The 23,743-nt window shown below is 39.0% G+C and overlaps 1 protein-coding gene across 11 annotated transcripts in view; it reads left to right on the top strand.

Annotated features, from left to right (window-relative positions):
- Cpeb1 (cytoplasmic polyadenylation element binding protein 1) overlaps window positions 1-23,743 on the top strand; it is a 97,403-nt gene that overhangs the window by 11,180 nt on the left and 62,480 nt on the right. For all 11 annotated transcript variants that reach the window (XM_076546087.1, XM_076546066.1, XM_076546078.1 and 8 more), the window contains one exon: window positions 9,291-9,465. Coding sequence is in view for 2 of the 11 variants with exons in the window: in XM_076546040.1 (XP_076402155.1) it covers window positions 9,291-9,465 (175 nt within the window). In the remaining 9 variants the exon portion in view is untranslated. The remainder of the gene's footprint in view (window positions 1-9,290; window positions 9,466-23,743) is intronic.

Raw genomic sequence — 23,743 nt, 5'->3', positions numbered from 1 at the left:
CCAAGTATTTCTATGATTTTATTTCAAGAAAAATACATCCACCACTTGAAAGAACACTGACGAACTAAGGTTGTTCATCTTGCTGTATTTGTTGGACAGATTTTTTAAAATGAACAAAATGTGCCAGTCTCTTCATTAGAAAACGACTGACAGTGTGTTTATTGCCAGTGATAAAATGTGAGCTCAGAAGAAATTAGAATTTTGGAAAACATTTGACACTATATATAATTAAATACTCCTGATGAGAGTTGTACTATCAAAAAGTATGTTAAACTTACACGATCTGAAGAATTTTTTGAACCTGTGTTTACCACATGATTGACATAAGGTATTATAAAGTCAAGTGTGGGTTAAAAAAAAGTCCATCCAAAATGTGAGTTTAACTTTAATCTAACAGCATCAGAAGGACACATCCATATGCTTTCAGTTGTCATGTTATTACTAACTTTTAAGAAGTTAATGCTTATAAGGTTTGATGTATCAAAAAGGAATAATCAAAATTATCTGAAAATATCTTTTTCCAGTAACTAATCTGAAACTGGATATTCTTGATATTATTCAAAACAATATATGTCAACAGGTTAAATAAAATGTAGCCAGCTTCTATTAAATTAACTTAAAAAGTTGAGACAGGTCTGGATCGATGGCTCAGCAGTTAAGAGTAGTTGTTGCTCTTGCAGGGGACCCAGGTTTGGTTCTTAGCACCTACATGGTTGCTGACAGCTGTCTGTAACTCCAGTTCCAGGAGTACTTTACAATGTTAATTTAAAAAAAGTTGTTCCCCCCAAATTGACAGTTAATTACTGCAGCAATGGCATCAAAAGGTTTTAATGAGAAAATACTAATAGGTAGGTCTATCTGCATTAAAGCTCTTGAGATCCATCCATAGAAATGTTAAGGGTGTAAAGAGTTCTGAGACTATAGTCCTATAAAGGAGGTTTTCCTATTTGTGTTTTTCAAAGTTCTATTAATAGGAACATACAAGCAGAAAGAAAATATCCTGAAAGGTTCAAGAATTGCTCATTGGATTTGATAGAGTACAGTGAACTTAAGAAAAAGCATTCTACCTGTGATGGTTTGAATAAGAATGCCCCCATAGACTCAGATATTTGAACGCTTTGTCACCAGGGAGTGGCACTATTTGAGAAGGAATAGGAGGTGTGGCTTTATTGAAGGAAGTGTCACTGGTTTCAAAAGCCTATGCCAGGCCCAGTCTCTCTCTGCTTGAGGATCAGGATGTAACTCTCAGCTACTGCCCCAGTGCCATGAGGATCACCATGCTCCCTGCCGTGATAATGATCTGAAACCTCTGAAACTGTAACCAAGCCCTCAGTTAAAATGATTTCTCTTATTAGAGTTGCTTTAGTCATGGTGTCTCTTCACAGCAGTAGAGTAGTGACTAAAATACTAACATGACTAGTTGGGAAGGAGAGGGGCATCGGATTAAAGAGATGAACAAGGGTCTGGGGGTTAGAGGGTGGATAGTAGGTTTCTCTATAGAGAAACTGGAGGAAGAACTGGATGACTATCAGAGGGAGGAGTGTGGGACTACAAGACACGGTAAACATTGAAGAGAGTTGATTCTATTCATAGAAAAGATGAATGTGTAACAGGAGTAACTATCAGGTCCCAAGGGTGTGAGGAAAGGTGGATGACAAAACTGCTCTTTGATAGAACACATTTCTTTGGTAACAGGAGAAAAAAGACAGTAATAGGATTTATGTCAAATTGGGGAGGGCTTGAATAGTACCTAGATGACCAGTTGTCTAGAGGCTTCTCTATCATTTGACAATGATTTTTGAGACTGTCATAGATATATTGAAAATCTTGGCCAGTCACCCAGTTAAGAGAGCACTAGGATTAAAATTGAGATCCCAGACTTCAGATTCCCTCCCCCTTTTTCTACATCAGGCAACTTGAGAAACACTGGCGAGGAGCTAGAGACCAGGTCAGGAAACACCTCTGACATAACTGGAGCCTTGCAGTCTTGTTTAGGAGGAATTCTCTGCTCAGAACTTAAAACCCAAGTCCTGAGTAGTCATGAGCTTTGACAGAAGACAATTAGTGACTATCTGGATATTTCTAAAGCATGAGAAAGGAGTAATTACTATTTATGTAAGTATGATTAAGGTGGCAAAAATACCTGTAACAAAATTTAGTATGGATCTAACTTTCATAAGGTATCTGTATTGAGAGCTTGACAATACAACAGGTATTAACATTAGATACTGCTGCAGAGGTATAGATACAGGCAGTGAACAGCCTTACAGTTTATCAAATTGGGGAGTTAGTGATGCTTACAGTTAACAGTGACTAGTATATGTGGACAAGAGCTATAGTTACAGTGGTCATGTGCTGTCAACTATTTTTGAGCAATTTTGGTATTAAATATCTCCTTTTGGGGGCAGAGGAGATGGTTCAGCAGTTACTCTGCTCTTGTAGAGGAACCAAGTTTAGTTCCCAGCTCACAACTGCCTATAACTCCGGCTCTTGGTAGATCTGACACCTTCTTCTGGCCCCCATGGGCAACAGCATTCATGTGCATATGCATCTGCACAAACATGTGCACTAACATGATTTAAAACTGAAAAATCTTTAAAATGACTCCCTTACTGTTCTCATGAGTGTATTCTGGAGACTGTAGTTCTTAGACTGACAATAGAATTAATGAAGACTGAGTGATTGGTAGATACATCCTATGGAAGCATAAAAATAACCAAAGGAGAAAGTGGTTCCCGAGTTCAGTAGAGTAATTGAGTATAGTATCCCTCCCCCCAAAAAAATGTCAAGAAAGACTTGGTTGGCTTTGGCAACTGTGAAATCATTGACTTGGGGCAGTGTGTTATAGATTGAAATATGAATAGAAGTAAATACTGGTTGTTCATAAAGCAAAAGAAATGGGCGGTGGATTGAGGAGAATGCTTTTAAGGTAGAAGCTTACTTGAACATACTTATACAATAAGGAGAAAGAGCTATTGTAGAAATGATGGAAGATCATGAATGAAGAAAGATGTCAAGGGTCTCTTGTATCTGTTAATAGATTCACTTTCTCTTTCTGATGTGGTATTTTTATTCCTGGTGAGATATACTGTCTAGTTATTGTTGGAGCACTTCTTTCCTTGAACGACCCATTTTTTATATATCTCCAACACTTTGTTCTACCTATTATGTTCTTTCTGATGTCTGCTTATTGAAATTTGGCATTTTCATTTTGCTCTAACTTAGAAGTTTTAATGTGAAACCGTTCCTGACATTTTATTTATTCCTTTCTTGAGCATTTTGTGTTTCTTTGTTTTCCAATGACCTAACTGAATTTACTTATCCCATTTAATGAATTCTTCTGAGACAAGGACTATGTTTTATCCATTTCTGTGATCTCAATTTCTAACCAGTAGTTTTTCAGTATTCATGAAATATTAGATTGAGCTGTGTGAAATTGCTATTTCCTTGGTTAAAATGATGCAGAGTATTACTAATTTCATAAGTACCAAAGTAATAAAATTTTACTCATTGTATTTTTACATAGACTTGAAAGATAGTGGGGGGCAGCATGACTGTTCTTTTTCTCCTCCCTCCCTTTCCCTCTTTTTCCTCCCAGTTTTCATACATGCTATTTCATACGTATATGAATAGTATAAAAACAATATATGTATATTGTGTATATAGTATTAAGCATATTTCCTCACACAACTTTCTAACCTACCTTTTTTTGCACTTCCTCCTCGTCATAGTTCCTTTTTTTGTTCTTTTTGAGACAGTCTTACCATATAGTTGAGGATGACCTTGAACTAATCCTACCAAATCTCCTGATGGCAAAGCATTTAGACCATAAAGTTCAGCCATAAGTTTGACAATGAGTGACCTGGTAATTTACATAGAAATGTAGCTAGATTTGCATTCTTTTGCAAGGAAAACATGTTCCTAATTTGTAATCCCCAAATGACCTTTTTCTCTGTGTGGTTATTAATATAAGAACTACTTAAAATTGTAGTAAGATATCTTCAAAATCTTGACTATAAATGTTCAACTGTATATTTAGTGTAAGTCTAAGGCAAATTGCCAAAGTACGTTTCAGTATAATCTTCTTGGGAGACATCTAAGTAGATTATTTTCTGTTACTTTGACTCATTTTTATTTTTTGGAGACAGGATTTCTCTGTGTAGCCTTGGCTGTCCTGGAACTCGCTCTGTAGGCTGGCCTTAAACTCATAGAGATCCACCTGCCTCTGCCTCCTGAGTGCTGGGATTAAGGTTGTGCATCACCACCACCCAGCTTGACTTAATATTTTTAAAAAGACCTGAATGTTCAAGACCTTAACCAAAAGAATCCAATTAAATGGAAAAGGTCTTCTTTCCAGGAAAACAATTTAGTATAAACACAGGTTGTATTTTTGTTTGTTTTGTTTTTTTTTTTTAGGAGATTCTCTAAATTCTAATCCATGGACTCCAGCTTTAAAACTCTTATCTGGAGGAGCAAACTGTGTATGTATCCTTTATAGACAAACTTGAATTTATTTTTTCTTTCTTTTTGATAGGGTCTCTCAATTAGGTAGACCAGGCTGGCCTCAAACTAACAGAGATCTGTTTCTGCTTTCCACGTGCCAGTGTTAAAGGCATGCACCACTACACCTGACCCAAACTTACTTTCCTAGCTTTTTACAAGTCCATAGGGGACTAACAGTAATTTTCTTGAAGGCATCTCTAGTGTAGTTGTATTGTCGAGTAAAAGCAGACTGAATAAAATGGTAGTGCTTCAGTCGTTTATGAGAATTGAGTGTCATCCAGCCAAGATTTTGACCTGAGGAGTGAGGACCTCAGTGCTTGGCTGAGAACATAAACTATCTGAAAGCAAGGCCAGGATTTTCCAGTAAAGCAGTTCTACATTTTTTCTACCATCTACACAATATAATTTTGTCATTTTATTTTTGAGAAAACATAATCTGCATGTAATGGACTTACATTTTTACCCAGGTAGAGTGGTAAATGTCTATAATCCCAGCACTTGGGATATAGAGGTAGGAGGATCATGAGTTCTAGGCCATCCTGAATTATAAGATCCTGTCTCAAACCAAACACACTTTAGAAGAGTCATAATTGGTAGTTTGAAACCATAGGTGTAAAATCAAACAAAAGGAAAAAACCCACCTCATTTATGATGAAATAAATAAATGTTTCTTGGTGAAGGTGGCTTGAGTAATATATTGGAAGCATACTTATAATAGTGATACCATTACCTACTTAGAATTGGGCATCTGCCAGTAGTAAGTTATTTATTGAGAATTCCAGCCATTTGATATGTAATTTTATAATATAAACTCTGCCACTCACTTTTTTTATACCTTAGGTAACTAAGGCTCACAGCAATGTAACATTTGTAACTCAGAGCCCGTGACTTAGTGTTTTTTTTTTCTAACATAAGGACTGACATTTTAGGGAAGGAACATTTCCTTGTGCAAAAAGAAAAATGAAGGGGTTGGGGGTTTAGCTCAGTGGTAGAGCTCTAAGGCCCTGGGTTTGGTCCTCAGCTCCAGGAAAAAAAGAAAAGAAAAGAAAAATGAAACTTTTGTAGACTGAACTTCTGGAGGGACAGTTGAGGCTCAGTTGTTACCCCTGAGAGTAACAGTTGTTACATTTGCCCCGTTTAGGAATATGATGTGTCTTCTTAATGGTATTAGGAGTGAGTATCAGTTGTTACCCCTGAGAATTGAGGCCTGATCTAAAATAATTTGTGTTAGTAGATTCTTCATGAGGCATTCTAGTAACATGTAAGTAGGCAGAACTAGTTTTATCCTGAGGCTAATTTTTTTTTACTGTATCATCAACTTTAAATTTTAAAAGAATTAGCATTTTTCTCTTTCTAGTATTGCCAAGTAAACCTGTTAACTCTGGAGATTATGGTAGTTTATCCCAAGCTTTTGATTCATATAAAAGATTAATTTTTTTGTCCACAATAAAAGACTTAAGTTGAGGTTACAAAAAAAAAAGCTTGCTGATGATCTCATTTCATGGCAAAATATACCAAAACAATAGAGGTCATCAGGCAATAGAAAAAAGGTTCTTGTTATAGTAAAACATTGGTCTAAATTCAGAACTACATTGCTAAAAGATAAACCAGTGGTTCTCAACCTTCCTAATACTGTAACCATTTAATATACAGTTTCTCATGTTGTGGTGACCCCCAACCATTATTTTGTTGTTACTTCATAACTAATTTTGTTACTCTTATGAATCATGATCTGATATACAACCCCAAAGGGATTGTGACCCACAGGTTGAGAACCACTGAGATAGATGCTATAAAGTCAGTGGTACTCAACTATGGGAGTAGGTAGTTTCAGTTTTGAAAATGAGAAATAATGAATTCTTTTAATTGATGTTTCAAAAGAATCAGTCTATTCTATGGAAGATTAAAGTTTTAGGTAGTTGTATTTGTATGATGTCTTCAGTGTTTTAATTAAGCTCTGAAGTCAATGATTAGGAATGGGTACCCAGGCAGAGAAGGGCCTAGGGTCATCAAATAGTTGCCTTAGCTTTCTCAGTCTTTTTTTTCTTTTTTAATTTTTCAAGACATGATTTCTCTGTGCAGCCTTGGTTGTCCTGGAACTTGCTCTGTAGATCAGGTTGGCCCTGAGCTCAGAGATCCTCCTGCTTCTGCTTCCCAAGGGTTGGAATTAAAGACATGTACCACTACCACCCAGCAGTTGCTTTAGCTTTTAAATACATTTTTCCCTCACTTAATGAGCACATGAATCCTTTCTTCAAAGATCCCTGTAGTTCCCTCTGACTCATAGTGTAATTATATTAGTACTGATAGCATTAATTTGCTCAGCACATAATTAGGTGCCAGGCATTGTGGTAAGTACTACATGTGTATTAATTCAGACTCCACATGCCATAGTATTATACTTGTGTGCACGTGTAGTGTGCACATGAGGAAAGTACTAGACTGTTCTCCATCTAACAGTACTGGTTCACTTATCCCCCAGTGTGGCTATTCAAGGTAAACATTGATACTTACTGGTTAGATCAGCTATTTGGTGTATAAATTGAACACCTTGCTTATTTTTATTCTAACTGCACAGTTACTTTAAACAAGAACTTTACTTTGTTGTACATAAGGAAGGGGGCATGCCAGATGACATTTGCCCCGTTTAGGAATATGATGTGTCTTCTTAATGGTATTAGGAGTGAGGCAAAGTGGCTGGATTGATTCTTTAAATTAGATTTTTTTCAGACTACTTGAAATAATAAACATTTTAGACCTTCCTCGTAAGGACTGAATTTCTCTGAGAAATGCACAAGCTTGCATGTGTCCCTCATTGGTTCTAATCTCTCCTGCAACTGCTGTCAGTCTATTAAGACTTACAAACAATCTTTTTCTCACTCTCAGATGTGGCCAAGATCCTGAGATTTTATTTGTAGTCCTTGTAGTATAGTAAACAAAAATTAGGTGGTTTTTTTTTCATTGTTAAAGCGTGCTTTAAATTTTTTGGTAGCTTCTAATATAGAAGACACTGCTAACTACTTAACTTGGTTTATGAGGCCTTTCTAGTCTCTTCTTTACCTAACATTATACCATACTGGAACACTTTTGATAATGCCTCCCTGTTTTCTGTGTTGTTCTTTAGACCTTGTCCTTTATCCAGCTCTCAAACACATTGTGGATTAGAGGGCAGAATTTGTTTATAGCATGTTGTAGCTTATGCTGTGTTTATTTATAGCATGATCAGATCTTAGTTCATTGTCCAAACTTTAAAATTGAATCTTTGCTTCACTTACTGACCCTTGAAGTGTTGCCTATAGATAGAGGACAGTTATTTAATGTTTATTAGGCAGTGTTTATTAAGCAGATTTATGTGTGCTTCCAATGACTGCATTCCCTTTGGATGCTGTTGGTTCCATGTTTTGATTCTTGCCACATCCTCTCTTGCAATTATATCTTTAGTGTCTAGACAATTGCTGTATGTCAGGCACCATGCTTTATAAAAGTCATCCAAAAGTTGGTTTACTGATTTCACACAGAGGGAAGCAGACACAGGTTGGCATCACACAGCAAATACATGATAGAGCCATAAATTTTAAACAACCTTACTGAGATAATGTATATATCATAAAGTTTACCTTTCAGTGAACAGTTGTGTCTAGAGGGGTGTTTTTGTAGTGCTGAAGATTGAACATGGGGTCTTGAGTGTATTAGACAAGCATACCACTGAACAAACTCCAAGCCTTTTTATTTTTTTGAGGTAGTTTCACTAAATAAATTTGTGATCCTCATGCCTCAACCTTTCCAAATAGCTGGAATTACAGATTTGTGTCATCAGGTTTGGCCAATGAGTTATTTTATGTATGTGAATATTGTGCCTACAAGTATATCTTGTATCATCTTCCTGCCATGCCCACTGAGGCCAGAAGAGGGTATAAGATACCCTGGAACTGGAGTTCACAGATGGTTATGAACTTCCATGTGGGTGTGAGAATTGAACCTAAGTCCTGGGAATAGCAGCCAGTGTTCTTAAATGATAAGCCATCACTACTGCCCCTCTCCCCAAATTTAAATAAGTAATCTCTGGTCTATGATACATGCACGCACGCACACACGCACGTGCACAATTAATTTTTAAAAGAGAAAGTAATGAAGTTGAATATGACATTTTCATACATTTTTCTCCATTATCCTCTCTTGTCCCCCTCACCTGTATCTGTTGACACCCTTCTTCTTAGTCACCCATTTTTATATCTTGTTTTTCTATTCTGGTGACCTGGTGTGTTTAATTAGGGTTTTTACATAGGTGAACGGTTATTTATAGGCACATGGAAAACTTAACCAGTGGAGACACCACTGATGAAAATGTTTCTCTCTCCCTTAATATGTTGTCTTTTTTGTGACTGGCTTCTTTCACATTTTAAAGGTTTACCCATATTGTATTATGTGTCAGTACATTTCTTTATGTCAAACAATATTCCATTGTGTGGATATACTGAAGATTTGAACCAAGTCTGTCTGGTTCTGAATTTCATGTTATTGTTACTATGTCATAATTAATTATTATGTGTGTACTGCTAGATTAAGAGGTTTTTGAGAAAATTATCTTTATACTTAAATTGGTACCCATAGTGTTCTGAATACTTTGTTCATAATAAACATTGATTTAGTGCTTTGATATGTAGGCAATAAACTGAAGTCCTACTTACTTTTTAAAATTCATGGTATTGTTTAAAATAACAGGGTCAAGTCTGTTTATTATTCTGTATGAGTATAGAAAACCTAAGCATGTTTTTTTCCATGTCTAGGAAGAAGAAACGGGAAGAATAAAAGATTGCTGGGACAACCAGGATGTTCCTGCACTGTCTACGTGTAGCAATGCCAGTATCTTTCGAAGGATAAATGCCATTTTGGATGATTCATTGGACTTCAGTAAAGTCTGCACAACACCCATAAATCGAGGAATTCATGATCATTTGCCAGGTAATTGAGATTTGAAAATTGGGATGCACTGGGCTAGTCCAAAGTAGTGCATGCTAGAGGTCTTCACTGGGAGGCCTATGAAGAACACACTGAGTCTCTGGCAGTACTTGCCCATTTCATGATTTGCATTATGGATTGGACCCCCTTATGCATAGAGACTGCCTGTGATTAGAATAAAGATAATCTGTTTTGTGTGGTGCACAGGAAGGGTTGAATTAAAAAGACTGAACGTAGCAGTATTTGTGTGGGGGTTGTTGTTGGTGGTGGTGCTGGTGCTGGTGCTGGTGCTGGTGCTGCTGCTGCTGCTGGTGTTGCTGCTGCTGCTGCTGCTGCTGCTGCTGCTGGTGGTGGTCCAGGTGTAGACATGTAATTCCAGCTCTTAGGAGGTGGAAACATGGAGAAATATAAGTTTGGGGACCGCCTCGGCTACATAGTAATTTCAAGTCCAGCATGAGATAACTAGCAAGACCTTTCTCAGAAATACAAAACATAACTACCAAGTATTAATCTGGACCACAAAGGAGTATAATGTGAATCATATTGTTAAAGATTTTGGGTAGCTATTTAAGTTGTGGGGCTGGAGGCATGGCTGAGTTGTTAAAAGTACTTGATGCTCTTACAGAGGACCTGGGTTTGGTTCCCAGCACCAACATCAGGCTGCACACAACACTTGTAACTGCAGTTCTAGGGAATCTGACACCCTATCTGGTCCCCCAGGGCACTAGGCACACACATTATGTCTAAGCACTCACATATACACATAAAAATCTTTAAAAAAGTTAGGGTTGAAATTTAACATTTAATTCAGCATACATAAAATACTGCCTTGTCAACATATAATCAGTATAAAAATGTTCTAGTAAGCTTGTTCCTCCTCCATCACTCTCTGCCTTATTCCTCTAAGCACAAGGTCTTTTCTTTCACTGAACCTGGAGTTCATTGTATTTTGGTGTTCTCACCACCAGTTTCCTGATAGACTGGTAGCTAACAGTATCCAACAATCCTGTTCACCCTTTCCCAGCACTGACATTATAGGTACATATGGCCACCTATAGCTTCTTAAATGGGTGACATGGATCTGAACTCAGGTTCTCATGCCTGTGTAGCAATCCCTCTTACCCACTAAACCATCTTTTAGCTCAGCTCTATCTCTTATTAGTACTAAGACTTGAGAATGAAATGAATTTGTCATAGTTGATTAGTTACATTTCAAATACTAAGTAACTGCGTGTGCCTGGTAGCAACTATATTGCATGGTACAGCCTTTAAAACATGAATACAAGTCAACAAACATGTAGTTTTCATATATAGGAGACTGCTGATTAGTAGGGAAGGGGCAGCTCTTGAATATAACTCTTGCAAAGTATGGATGCCTTGACAGTGTTTCATAATCTTTTGTGGGAGTTACAATATGTTTTAAGAATGTTGATGAAATATTTTGTTTTAATCATTTTAGAAGAATACCTTTTTTGTAACAGGTCTTTCTTTGGACTACCAGATCCCAAATAACAACATAGAGACTTTTTATTAACTATGAAAGCTTGGTCTTAGCTTAGGCTTGTTCCCAACTAGCTCTTAAAACTTAAATTAACCTGTGTATATTAATCTATGTTATACCATGTCTCTTGTTACGTCTCCTCAGTACCATACATCCAACTCCTCCACATCTGTCTGGCAAATCTCTCCTGCCTCAGATTCTTTCCCAGAGTTCCTATCTCTGTCCAGAAGTCCCGCCTATCCTCTCCTGTCTAGCTATTGGCTGTTCAGCTCTTTATTAAACCAATCAGAAGGTGCTTTAAGTGGTGAGGTAAAACAGTGTTGTTTGCAGGAAAACTGATGCAAATGAAGATAAACATATTAAGTGAATTAATCCAGTCTCAGCAAGACAAATCTTTTATTTCATATATAGACCCTAGATTTTTGTATAGGTACATAAAAATAATGTATGTATGTACTACACGAAAGTAGAAGCAAAACTATCTAGGAGAATAAATGAACAGAGTTTTTCTTTGTTACTCTGCTCTTTCTGAGTTCACAGATAACACAGGGAAGGGGAGCCGGATTTTGGAACTCCCAGGAGTAATATGTATCTGGGTCATATGGTAAATCTGTTGTTGTTTTTTATTGTTTTTTTTTTTTTAGGAACATCCATATTTATTTCCATAGTGGCTATATTATTTTATATTCTTACCAGCACTGTATAAGGTGTTACTTTTTGTCCACATACTAGTTAGCATTTGTTGTTGGTTTTTATTTTATTTTAAAATGTGTGTGTTTGTACACCATCAAGTGCAAGTGTTCATGGAAGCCAGAGGTGTTGGATTCCCTGGAGCTGAAGTTACAAGGTAGTTGTGAGCTGCCAGATGTGGGTGCTAGGAAACGGTGCTGGCAAACAAACTCTGGTCTTTAGTAAGAGCAATAAGAACTTTTAACCCAAGAGCTGTATTACAACCCTGTTTGTTTTCTTTCCTTCCCTTCCTTCTGCTTCTGCTTCCCCATTCCACCTCCCTTCCTCTTCTCTCTTTTCTTATCCATTCTTCCTTCCTTCCTTTGTCCATCCATCTGCCTGTCCATCCATCCGTCTGTCTGTCTTTTGGAGTTGGAGACAGGGTCTCAAATACTATAGCCTTGGTTGGCCTGGAATTGGCTATGTTGACCTCAAACTCAAGAGATCTGCCTACCTCTGCCTCCTGAGTGCTGGGATTAAAGGTGTGCACCACCAGCCCTGGTCCCCATGTTTCTTTTCTTAATGAGTGTTCTGACTGGGGTGGGATGGATTGTACAGATAGTTTTTAATTGCATTTCTTGGTAGCTAATGAGCATGGAGTATTTTTTATGTGTTTAATGAACATTTGCTTTATTTTTTGAGAACTATCAGTTCATTAACCCATATTTTTGTGTTTTGCTTGTTTGTTTTTTTGAGACAGGATTTCTCTGTGTAGCAGCCCTGGTTATTCTGGAACTCACTTTGTAGACCAGGCTTGCCTGAAACTCAGAGATTCACCTGCCTCTGCCTCCTGAGTGCTGGAATTAAAGGTGTGCACCACAATGCCTGGCTTCATTAACTCATTTTTAAATTATTCTAGGTTTAATTCTCTGTCTTATGTGTAGCTAGCAAAGATTTTCTCCCATTCTGTAGGCTCTCTCTTCATATGATTAACTGTTTGTTTGCTTTACTGTATAGAAACTTTATAATTTTATGAGATCCCAGTTGTCAATATTTTTTAAGCAACTGGAATCCTATTCAGAAGTCCTTGCCTACATCTGTATCTGGTAGTATTTTCTCTGCTTTTCACTAGCAGTTTCAGAGTATTGGTTATTTCATTCAGGTGTTTGATCCATTTGGAATTGATTTTTATTCAAGGCAAGATCTAGGGATCTAGTTTCATTCTTCTACATGAGGATATCCAGTTTCCCCAGCATCATTTGTTGAAGAAGCTGTCTTTTTTCCGATGTTGTTTCTGGTATCTGTTAAAAATCAGGTGACTCTAGTTATATCTGGGTCCTCTGTTGTAGTCCATTGATCTACATGAATGATTTTATGCAGTGTAATGCTGTTTTTGTTACTATAGCTCAGTAGTATAACCTGAATCAGCTATAGTGATACTTCCAGGATTATTATCTTGCTCAGAATTGCTTTAACTATTTGTACTCGTCTGTACTTTCATATGAATTTTAAAGCAGTTTTTTTCCCAATTTCTGTTACAATAGCATTAGAATTCTGATGGAAGTTGCATTGAATCTATAGTTTGCTTTAGCAGTATAGTCATTTTCACATTATTTCTTACAATTCATGAGCACCATTGTTTACCGTTATGCTTAGATTTACAGCCCACCTGTAATCTAGTTTTGTGTAAGGTTAGAGAATAAAGATTCATTTGTTTTGGTATTGCTAGCCAGTAGCCAGTTGACCCAGCACCATTTGTGTGTGTGTGTGTGTGTGTGTGTGTGTGTGTGTGTGTGTGTGTGTGTGTGTGTGTGTGTTGAGGGAATCCTGTGTGTTAATGTGTTTTACTGGAAATTGAAGACCTTACCTATATTGCTCTGTGTGTGTGTGTTGGTGGGGAATCCTGTATATTATGTATTTTACTGGAAATTGAAGATTTACCTATATTTCTGGGTAAGTGCACCATCAATGAACTATACCCACAGTCCAGAAGAGTATTCTGGAAGTGTGTTCCAGGATTGAACTGACAATTGGCTTGAATTCTGTCTGGCTAGAAATATTCTGTTCTTGGGCCAATGAGATGACTCAGCAGATAAGCAGTTTGCTGTCAAGCCTTATAAGTTTGACCTCCTGAGCCCTCATGGTAGAAGAAGCAACTCTTGTAAGGTGTCTCCTAACCACCACATATGCACCATGGCACATGTGCAACACACATACACATAACAATAAAAGTTTTATAAAAAGAATTACCCTATTTGTATGTAAGAGTGGCTTGATTATCACCTCTGAAACCTTTCTCAGTCTTCTGCCTCCCATGTTTTACTGTCTATGTGACTTGGGGATAAAGTAGGTTCTTTGCTCATTCTGTTTGTGGATATAGTCTCAAAATAGGGAAGAGAGGAAGAGGAACCGTTTTGGGGGGAAAAATCTTCAGTCTGCCCATTTCATAAGTTTACACAAAATGGTACAAGCTCTGACACAGGTGACCTGATACAAATCCTAGTTTTGCTGCTTGTTTGCTTTGACTATGGCCAACTCTTGAGTTTAAGCCTGGGAACAGTAACAATATTCATTTAGAGGGGTTTGTGAAACTTGGATGTTGTTTTTTAATGTGTTGACGTTTAGTTGTTTTGACTGTTGAAATATTGGTGCTATGAACATTGTTGTACATAAATCCTGAAATGCAAATTATCTAGAATGTACACTCTGGTAAAGAATATTTAGGTATGGGAGTCTGTTAAATTAATGACATCAAAATTTCTCTAAAAGAGATTGGACCAATTTTCATTCCCACCAGAAGGGTACATCAGTACCTGCTGCATGACATCCTTATCTATTACTCTTTCTCAAATGGCAGTTTTTGAGGAGTGCAGTGATACCATATATAGGTTCTGGTTGGCTTGCTCTTTGTTTTTGAGACAGGATCTCATGGAGCCATAGCTGGCTTCAACTGATCCTCTACCTCAGCTTCCAAAGTGCTGGGGTTATAGGCATGCACCACCAACATAGCCATGTATGGTTTTAATTTTGCATTTTCCTGATTGCTACTTTGATTGGACACCTTCAATTTTTTTGGCATTTAAAATATTGTTTCATACCATGCTTGTGCATGTCTTTGTGCATTCTCACTGGGAAAATACGTTTTATAGGCATTCTAGTTTATTCTGCAGTGAATTTGTTAGATGTATGCGGTTATTCTTCCACTTTTGACTTATCTTTTTGGCTAATGTTGTCTCTTGGAGAACATAAGTTATTCATTTTAAGGTAATTCCAGTGTATTGATACTTATAGTTAGCATTTTTATTTCATAGTTAAACTTTGCCCTTTTCAAGGACATAAGTATTTTGTGTTATCTTTGTAAAACTTTGATCTATCTTTTTATTAATGATATAAATATTACTTAATTTTTTTTATTTTACATACTAACCACAGTTTCCCCTCCATCTTCTTCTCCTGTTCCCTGCCCCCAACTCCCGTCTACCTCCTCCCACCATCTACTCCTCAGAAAGGGTAAGGCCTCGAATGGGAGTCAACAAAGCATGACATACCTAGATGAGGCAGAACCAAGCTCCTCCTCCCTGAATCAAGGCTGAGAGAGGCATCCCACCATAGGGAATAGATTCCAAAGAGCCAGCTCATGCTTCAGGGACAGGTCCTGGTCCCATTACTAAGGGCCCCACAAAAGACCAAGCTATACAATTCACCCACATGCAGAGGGCCTAGGTTAGGCCCATGCAGGCTTCCTAGCTGTCGGTCTAGAGTCCATGAGCTCCCAGGAGCTCAGGCCAGCTGTCTCTGGGGGTTTTCCCGTCATGATCTTGACCAACCTGGCTCTTAAAATTCCTCCTCCCTCTTTTCAACAGGACTCCTGGAGCTAGGCCCAATGCTTGGCTTTGGATCTCTGCATCTGCTTCTATTAGTTACTGGATGAAGTTCTATGATGACAATTAGGGTAGTCACCCGTCTGATTACAGGGGAAGGCCAGTTCAGGCACCCTCTCCACTATTGCTAGGAGTCTTAGCTGGGATCATCCTTGTGGATTTCTGGAATTTTCCCTGGCACCAGATTTCTCCCTAACCTCATATTGCCCCCTCTATCAAGATATCTCTCTTGTTACTCTCCTTACTTAATTTTTTAAGATTTATTTTTATTTATGTATATATGTGTTTGTGTGATTATATGCCACATATGTACATATACCTGAAGATACCAGAAGAGGACATCAGAACCCCTGAAGCTGGAGTTAACATGCAGTTATGAGCTGCCAGTATGAGTGATGGGAATCAAACTATGGTCTTCTGCAAGAGCAGGAAGTTCTCTTAACCACTGAGCCATATCTCCATACCCCCCTGCATTTTTCTTATTTCTTAGTTGTTGGCTAGTATATAGGAAGATAAGCTTTTTGTACATTGACATTATAGTCTGTAACTTTGTTAAGTTCATTTATAGATGCTATTACCTATGTCTTTATTGATTGTTCAGAGCTTCTATATATATCATTATGTTGTCTGAAGATTATGGTAATTTCAGTTCTTTTTATTCCTTTTTGTCATAACTTTTCCTCCTACTCTCTTGTATCCCAGGTTAACTAGAAATGATAGTATAAGCATTTTTGTGTTGCTTTGTAATCTTGGAGGGGAGTGATGAGTGGTAAGGGTTTGAACATTCTAACAGTAGATATGCTGGGGTTTGTGGATATTCTTTAAATGATTAAGGAAATTGTTTTCAGTTTTCTCAATAGGTTTTTAAAGAAAAGCCATGAATGTTTTGTTTTGTTTTGTTTCCTTACAGAATTTTTGCTTTGTATCCCAGGCTGGCCTGGAGCTGGCCCTGCAGCGCAGGTTGGCCTCAAGTTCACAGCATTCCTCATGTCTCAGCCTCTTGAGACTGGAATTACAGGTGTGAGCTACCATGCCCAGCTAATGAACAGGGTTTTAAGTTACATCAATTTTTGGTTTGTTAATTTACTTTTATGCTTACTTCTAGGGCTAGGAGTACATCTCAGTGGTAATATGTTTGCCTAACATCCAAGTTCAATCTCCAGTATTGAAAAAAATATGACTAGAAAGCAAATTGAAATTAACCAATCAACAAACATAGTCTTAGCTCTATAAATGTGTAAACATTCAGGAAAGAATACTAAAGTAAAACCAAATTTCATCCCTTCAGTAAATCCAAATTCTTCATAATATTTTATTTATCATGCTGCTAAATTTGATTTTTGTACATGTTGTCCCTATGATTTTCGTGTCCATGCACTTTGGAAATTATCTTGCATTTACCTTTAGTGTATCGTGCATGTCAGTTGTGTTAGCTCCTTGAAGCAAATTAGAAATTTCCTTTTATTTTTTGTTCTTTCTAAGAGTTGTATAAAAACTGTGATGTTACTGCTTAATTTTTTTTTTTTTTTTGGTTTTTCGAGACAGGGTTTCTCTGTGTAGCTTTGCGCCTTTCCTGGGACTCACTTGGTAGCCCAGGCTGGCCTCGAACTCACAGAGATCCGCCTGCCTCTGCCTCCCAAGTGCTGGGATTAAAGGCGTGCGCCACCACCGCCCGGCAACTGCTTAATTTTTGATGAAATTTATTGATGAAACTGTCTGAATATGGAGTGCTTTTTGCTTTCTAAGGTAAATGTTTAAAGTTATAATTGCATTTTTAAAATAGAGAAGTATTAGACTCTGTATTCTAAGTTTTGGTAAGTTTTTCTAGGAATGTTTCTATTTCCTTTACATAGTCAGTTCATTGTTATACATTTTTATGTAATAGCTGCTTTTAGTATTTTGAATTACCAGTATTCTTGATACTGTTAAATATTTTCCTGACCTTTTGTTAAAATTTTAAAATAAGATCTTGGCTTTGGTTTCCCCATTCTATTATGAAGTTATTTGTATGTGTTGGGGCAGGGGTGGTGGTGCCAGGGTATAGCTTACTGTTAAAGTGTGCAAGACTCTGGCTTCAGTCTCTAGTATGGGGTATGGTAGGGAGATCATTGCTTTGAACATCATTGAGTTTCTCATCATTGCTATTTTTATCTCTAGTGTTTCTAATGCTTTCTTTGGACTTAGTACATTTTTTAATATTTAAAAAAGTTTTAAAATTTTATCCTTTCATGCAATACATTCTGACCACAGTTTCCCCTCCCCCTCCCTCCTGTCCTTCTAGTCCCTCCCCCTATCTCCCTTCTCTCCCAGAGCCACTCTTCTTCAGTTTCCATTGAGAAAAGAGAAGGCTTCCCAGGGATATCAACTGAACATGGCATAACAAGATACAGAAAGACTAGGTCCAAACCCTCATATTGAGGCTGGACAAGGCAATCCAGTAGAAGAAAAAGCATACCGAGAACAAACAAAAGAGTCAGAGATCCACCACTCCACCCCCCCCCCCCCCACACACACACACACTCCAACTGTTAGGAGTCCTATAAGAATACTCAGCTAGACAATCATAATGTATTTGCAGAGGACCTAGTGCAGACCCATGCAGGCTCCACAATGGCCACTTCAGTCTCTGTGAGCCCTTATGAGCCCTGCTTAGTTGATTCTGTGGGACAGGTTCTCTTGGTGTCCTTGAACCCTCTGATTCCTACCATCTTTCCTCCTCCTCGTGGATTTCCCTGAGCTCTGCCTAATGTTTTGCTATTGGTCTCTGTATCTGCTTTCATCAGTTGCTGGATGAAGCCTCTCTGGTGATGATTGGGCTAGGCACCTATCTATGAATATAGCAGAATATCATTAGGAAACATTTCATTGACTTTTTTTTTTTAGTCGTGTTTGGTTTTATCCTAGGACTCTGCACAATCCAGCCTCTAGTTTCTGGCTATCCAGGCAGTGTTGGACATGGGTTCCAGCTCATGGAATGGACCTCTAGTTAGATCAACCATTGATTGGCCACTCCCACAAATTCTGGGCCACCATTGCTCCAACACATCTTGTAGGCAGGACAGGTTGTGAGTCAAAGGTTTTGTGGCTGGGTTGGTGTCTCAGTACCACCACTGGAAGCCTTCCTTGGTTACAGATGATGTAAGGTTCAGGCTCCATATCCCCATTACTATGAGTCTTTGTATATCTATCAAAATACTTGTAAACTTTTAAATACAATGTATTTGAGAGTTATATGCATGCATACAATGTATGTTTATCTATTCCCTACTCTTTCCACTAACCACTTCTAGATCCACCCCTCAAAGATTTTTTGTACAGGGCAAGGGGTTTCATTTTTTACATTTTTGTATATACATATGGTATACTTTGATCTTATTCATCTCCTCTGTCACTTCCTTTTTCCCTTCACAATCCTAATAGTCTCCTGTGGTTTGAATGAGAATGGCCCGCATAAGCTCATAGATTTGAATGCTTGATCACCAGGAAGTGGAACTATTTGAAAGGAGTAGGAGGCCTTGCTGGAGGAAGTGTGTCACTGGAGGGGGCTTTGAGGTTTTCAAAAGCACAAGCCAGGCCCAGTGGCTCTCATCCTGCTGCCTCTGGATCCAGGTGTAGGAACTCTCAGCTCCCTCTCCAGCACCATGTCTGCCTGCATTCTGCCATGTTACCTACTATGAGGGTAATGGACTAAACCTCTGAACTGTAAGCCACCCCAATTAAATGCTTTCCTTTATAGGAGTTGCCATGGTCATGGTGTTTCTTCACAGCAATAGAACCCTGACAAAGACATGCTCCCTTTACTTTCATGTCCTTATTTTCTTCCCTGGATTTTACAGACAAAAGAAAGCATGTGATGCTTTGATTTCAGTTAATGTGATGATCCTAGTTCTATCCTGTTTTCCTTCAAATAACATTTTTTAATGATGGGATAAGACTCCATTGTGTATATTTACCAAATTTTCTTTATTCATTTATCCCTTGATGGGCACTTAGTCTCATCCCATAATTGGGTTATTGTGAGCAGTGAAGCAACAGACATGAGTGCAGATCTCTTTATAATAAGGTAACTTTGATTTGGGATGGGGTGGGATTTGGGGTGGTATAGCGGGATCACATGGAAGGTGTTTTGATTTGGTTTTTCCTTTGTGGTTGTGTGTGTGTGTTCACACCAGCATGTATTGTTTTGTTTTTAGGCAGGATCTCACTTTGTATCCTGGCTGACCTAGAACTCAAAGACCAGGCTGACCTTGTATTCAGGGATTTACCTGTCTCTGCCTCCCAATGAATGCAGCACCACATATCTATCTATCTATCTATCTATCTATCTCTCTCTCTCTCTCTCTCTCTCTCTCTCTCTCTCTCTCTCTCTCTCTCTCTCTCTAGCTCAGGCTTGCTGCAACTCAAGATCTTCCTGTTGCATTTTCTCAAGTGCTGGGAAGATCTTTAGATACAGTTTTTAGTTTTGGAGTGTTTTCCATTTGAAGTGTTATGGGGAGCCCACCAAAGATGGCCACCCAGACATCCAATTTATAGCCAACTAGAAGTCTTTATTCCATCCAATTAGAACTATACTCAGGTATTCAGTGGGGACCTAAGTGTAGCCCCAAGCTTTTAGAGCAAGGGGCTTTTAAAGGAAAAAAACACATCCTGGTATCTTCACTTTGTAGCTATAGGTTTGCATAAGGGGACAGTTTAACAGAAGCTAAGTGGTTAGCTGGAAGGGAAGATTTGCACAAGCAGGCAATTTAAAACGGATAAGTTAACTGGGATATCTTGGCCTTGGGTCCTAGAATAGAGTTGGGTAATTACAGAGTTCTCCATCAAGAAAATCAAATTCCAGCTAACCCTGAAGTGGCCGAAGGAAGACTACAAGGTGGAGAACCCTCTGTACTCTCTTGTCCTGTCACATTTCTCACCGATTCTATGGGCATGACTCAAATCATTTATTTCTCTGTTCTAGAGAGGGGCATAGTTGGTCCTAAGGACCAGTAGCTTAACTGAGTTTATCCTCTGTTTGAAGTAGTTGGCCATGCAGTTGAGGATGCTGGGTTCTACCATTAGCCCAATCAGAATAAGAATCAACAGTCCGGCTAACACTGACAGCAAGGTGGTCAGCTGTGGGGCTCATGTAAACAGAGACTGATGCCAAGTATCTGATCTGTGTGTCCTTTCTTGACTTTGAGGTTTTCTCTGACCATGACAAGGTTTTCCCTAATTACCACTGATCGGTTTGCAGAAAAACAGCGGGTTTCTCCTAAGGCCATGCAAAGTCCTCTCTGTCTCATAAGAGGTCTAACCTCTTTCAATTCTGTAGGACTGTCTGAGGGAGTCAACTTGTCTCTCCAGCCTGAAAATAGAATTCTCCAAATTGCCTAGGTCTAAGTATGCATGGGAACCAAGTTCCCTTAAAGTTTTGGTTCCCAGCAATCAAGGCCGAGGTACCTATTGCAGTTGAACCAGCTATTCCTGCCCCTACTAGGACCAGGACCAGAATTTGGGACCATTTGACCTTTATTAGCATTGATTGATTCAATGCCTATATGAGCTCTCCCCTCTTCTCCATTATGGGCATATATCAGTGAGTTGGAGGTGGCACATTTAGTCAAATTGTTAGTCCAAGCAAGCCGGTAATTTGAGGACATGATGCAGGTATCTTGTCTTGGCAGGATGACTTACCATTGGTCTTCATAAAATTGTAATCCCTAAAGGCCCTTTTCTAGTCATTCTTTTCCACAACCTAATATACTGAGACCCATATTGTTCTGCCTGGGAAGGGGCCACAAGAGAACAGAGGTCCATCTGAAAGGTAGTTTCCCATTGTTGCTTTTTCTGAATTCTCATGTCTGGGTTTGGGGCTGATGGGGGAGAGTGTGTGTATCACAGGTTAGTAAACTCTGGTCGGTCTTATCTTTAAGGGGTCCTAGGTCCAAGTTTGGTCCATCTGTCATCGTCCTCGGTGGCTTTTTTTTTAAAGGAAGACAGCAGCTACTTGGACACTAGCTGGGGTAGTAAATATGACTGGTAGAGTTGCTTCCAGATAGGTTCAGAGTCGAGGCAGGAGGGTTCAGAGGTGGGAGGTGGCAGCATTCCTCTCATAGTCCAGTCAGTGGCCTGGCAAGCCTCCTGGAAAGCCTTCAAGGACTTGAGAAGGGGGTGATTAGACAGTTCTACCTGGGAATAGCTCAGAGATTTGGGAGGATGGGATGTGGTCTCCCAAACCCTTCCTGGTAAGGAGTCCATTGGGTCCTGAGAAGGACAAAGGAGGAAGGAGGTCAACCCAACTTTTAACTAGTTTCTGGGACTAATTTACTCAGTCTCCTTAAGAGTTCTATTCATCCTTCCTATCTGACCTGAGCTCTATGGCCTATATGCAGTTTAATTTCCAATTAATACTTAATACCTTTATCAGATTTTGAGACATTTTGGCCACGAAGGCTGGGCCATTGCCAGACCCCAAAGCTAGGGGCAGTCCAAATGTAGGAATTATTTCCTGAAGAAGTTTCTTAGCAACTATTGGAGCAGTCTCCTTTCAGATGGGGTAGGCCTCTACCATCCTGAGAGAGAGAGGGAGAGGGGGAGGGAGGGAGGGAGGGAGGGAGGGAGGGAGGGAGGGAGGGAGGGAGGGAGATAGATATATATTAGATATGTTTCTCTAACCAACAGAACTGATAGAAACACAGAGACACAGGGAGACCCAGTCATATAGACACATAGTAAAGACAACCAGAGGTGGCCACCACACATTCATACACCCAAACAGAATAGAGGATTCTAGTGGTGTCTCACACAGATCCCAGACAAAGGATCTATGGTTGTGTATGACTTCCCCTCTTGTGTCCCAACCAGATGGTGCCTCTTAGAGACCAAACTTACCTCTGGAGGTGTTCAGATCAGATGAATTTTGACTTACCTTTGTTTTATTTTGGGTGGTGGTGTTAAGGTACCCTCAGAGCACTCACCAGCAATTAATCAAAGAGAATTTTTCTGGGGTCCTAGAACATCTCAAGGTATACACCCCCTAAGAGTCCTCTCCAGCTGGTGCATACTTCCCTGCTCCTGGGGGGTACCAAGGCCTGGAAGTGTCAGGGTCCAGCCTCTGGGAATCTTACTGGTGCTTCCAAAATGTTACGGGGAGTCCATTAGAGATGACCACTCAGAGTTTATAGCCATTTGGAAGTCTTTATTCCAGCCAAATGTGACTACACTCAGGTATTTGGTAACCCAATGTAACCCTAAACATTTAGACCAAGAGCTTTTAAAGGCAAAAAAACACATCCTGGTGTCTTGCTCTGCAGTTGTACGGGAAGTTTTGAAGAACCAGACAGTTTAACAGAAGCTAAGTTGGCTGGGGCATCTTGGCCTCAGCTTCTAGAATAGAGTTGGGTAATTTTCCACAAGATTCTCCATCTTAAGAAGATCAAATTCTAGTTAAACTTGAAATGGCCTCAAGATGGAAGAACCGCTGTGCTCTCTTGCCCTTTCACAGGAGTTGGTTTGAGTGTGCTAATGTAGAACCCAGGGGTATGGGAGCCAACTGTACTTTTGTTCGCCTCGCCTGCCAGGACAAAAGTGAAGTTTAAAACTTACACCACTAGCCCCAGCCCACAGATACCAGAGGCTGCTGGAAGTTTCATCTAAAAAAGTATTTTTGTTTTGTGAATATGAGTATTTTGCCTGAGTGGTAGTTTGTATAGGAATGGCCTCCATAGGCTCAATGTATTTGAATGTTTGGTCATTAAGGAGTGGCACTATTAGAAGGTTTGTCCTTGTTGGAGTAAGTATGTCATTGGGGCTCTGGAGTTTGAAATGCTCAAGTCAGGTCCAGTGTCTCTCTCTCCCTACTGCATGGCAATCAAGATGTAGAACTCTCAGAACCCCAATTAAATGTTCTCCTTTGTAAGAATTGCTGTGGTCATGATGTTTCTTCACATCAATAGAAAACCTAACTAAGCCTGCATGTATATCTGTGTACCACTTATGTTTCTGGTACCTGCAGAGGTCAGAAGAGGGCACTGGATCTCCTGTAATGGAGTTAGACTGTAGGGAGATGTGATGTGGGTGCTGGGAATTGAATCTGGATCCTCTGGAAGAGCAACCAGTTTTCTAAACTGCTGTTTAGAAACAGCAGTTTTTTTTTTAATTTATTCCTTTTTATTTCATATGCATCGGTATTTTGCCTGCATATATGTCTGTGTGACTGAGCTGGATTCCCTGGAAATTGAGTTACATA

Source organism: Peromyscus maniculatus, chromosome 1, assembly GCF_049852395.1.
Source record: "Peromyscus maniculatus bairdii isolate BWxNUB_F1_BW_parent chromosome 1, HU_Pman_BW_mat_3.1, whole genome shotgun sequence".
Taxonomy (NCBI): domain Eukaryota; kingdom Metazoa; phylum Chordata; class Mammalia; order Rodentia; family Cricetidae; genus Peromyscus; species Peromyscus maniculatus.
This window is presented reverse-complemented; position numbering and strand designations above follow the sequence as displayed.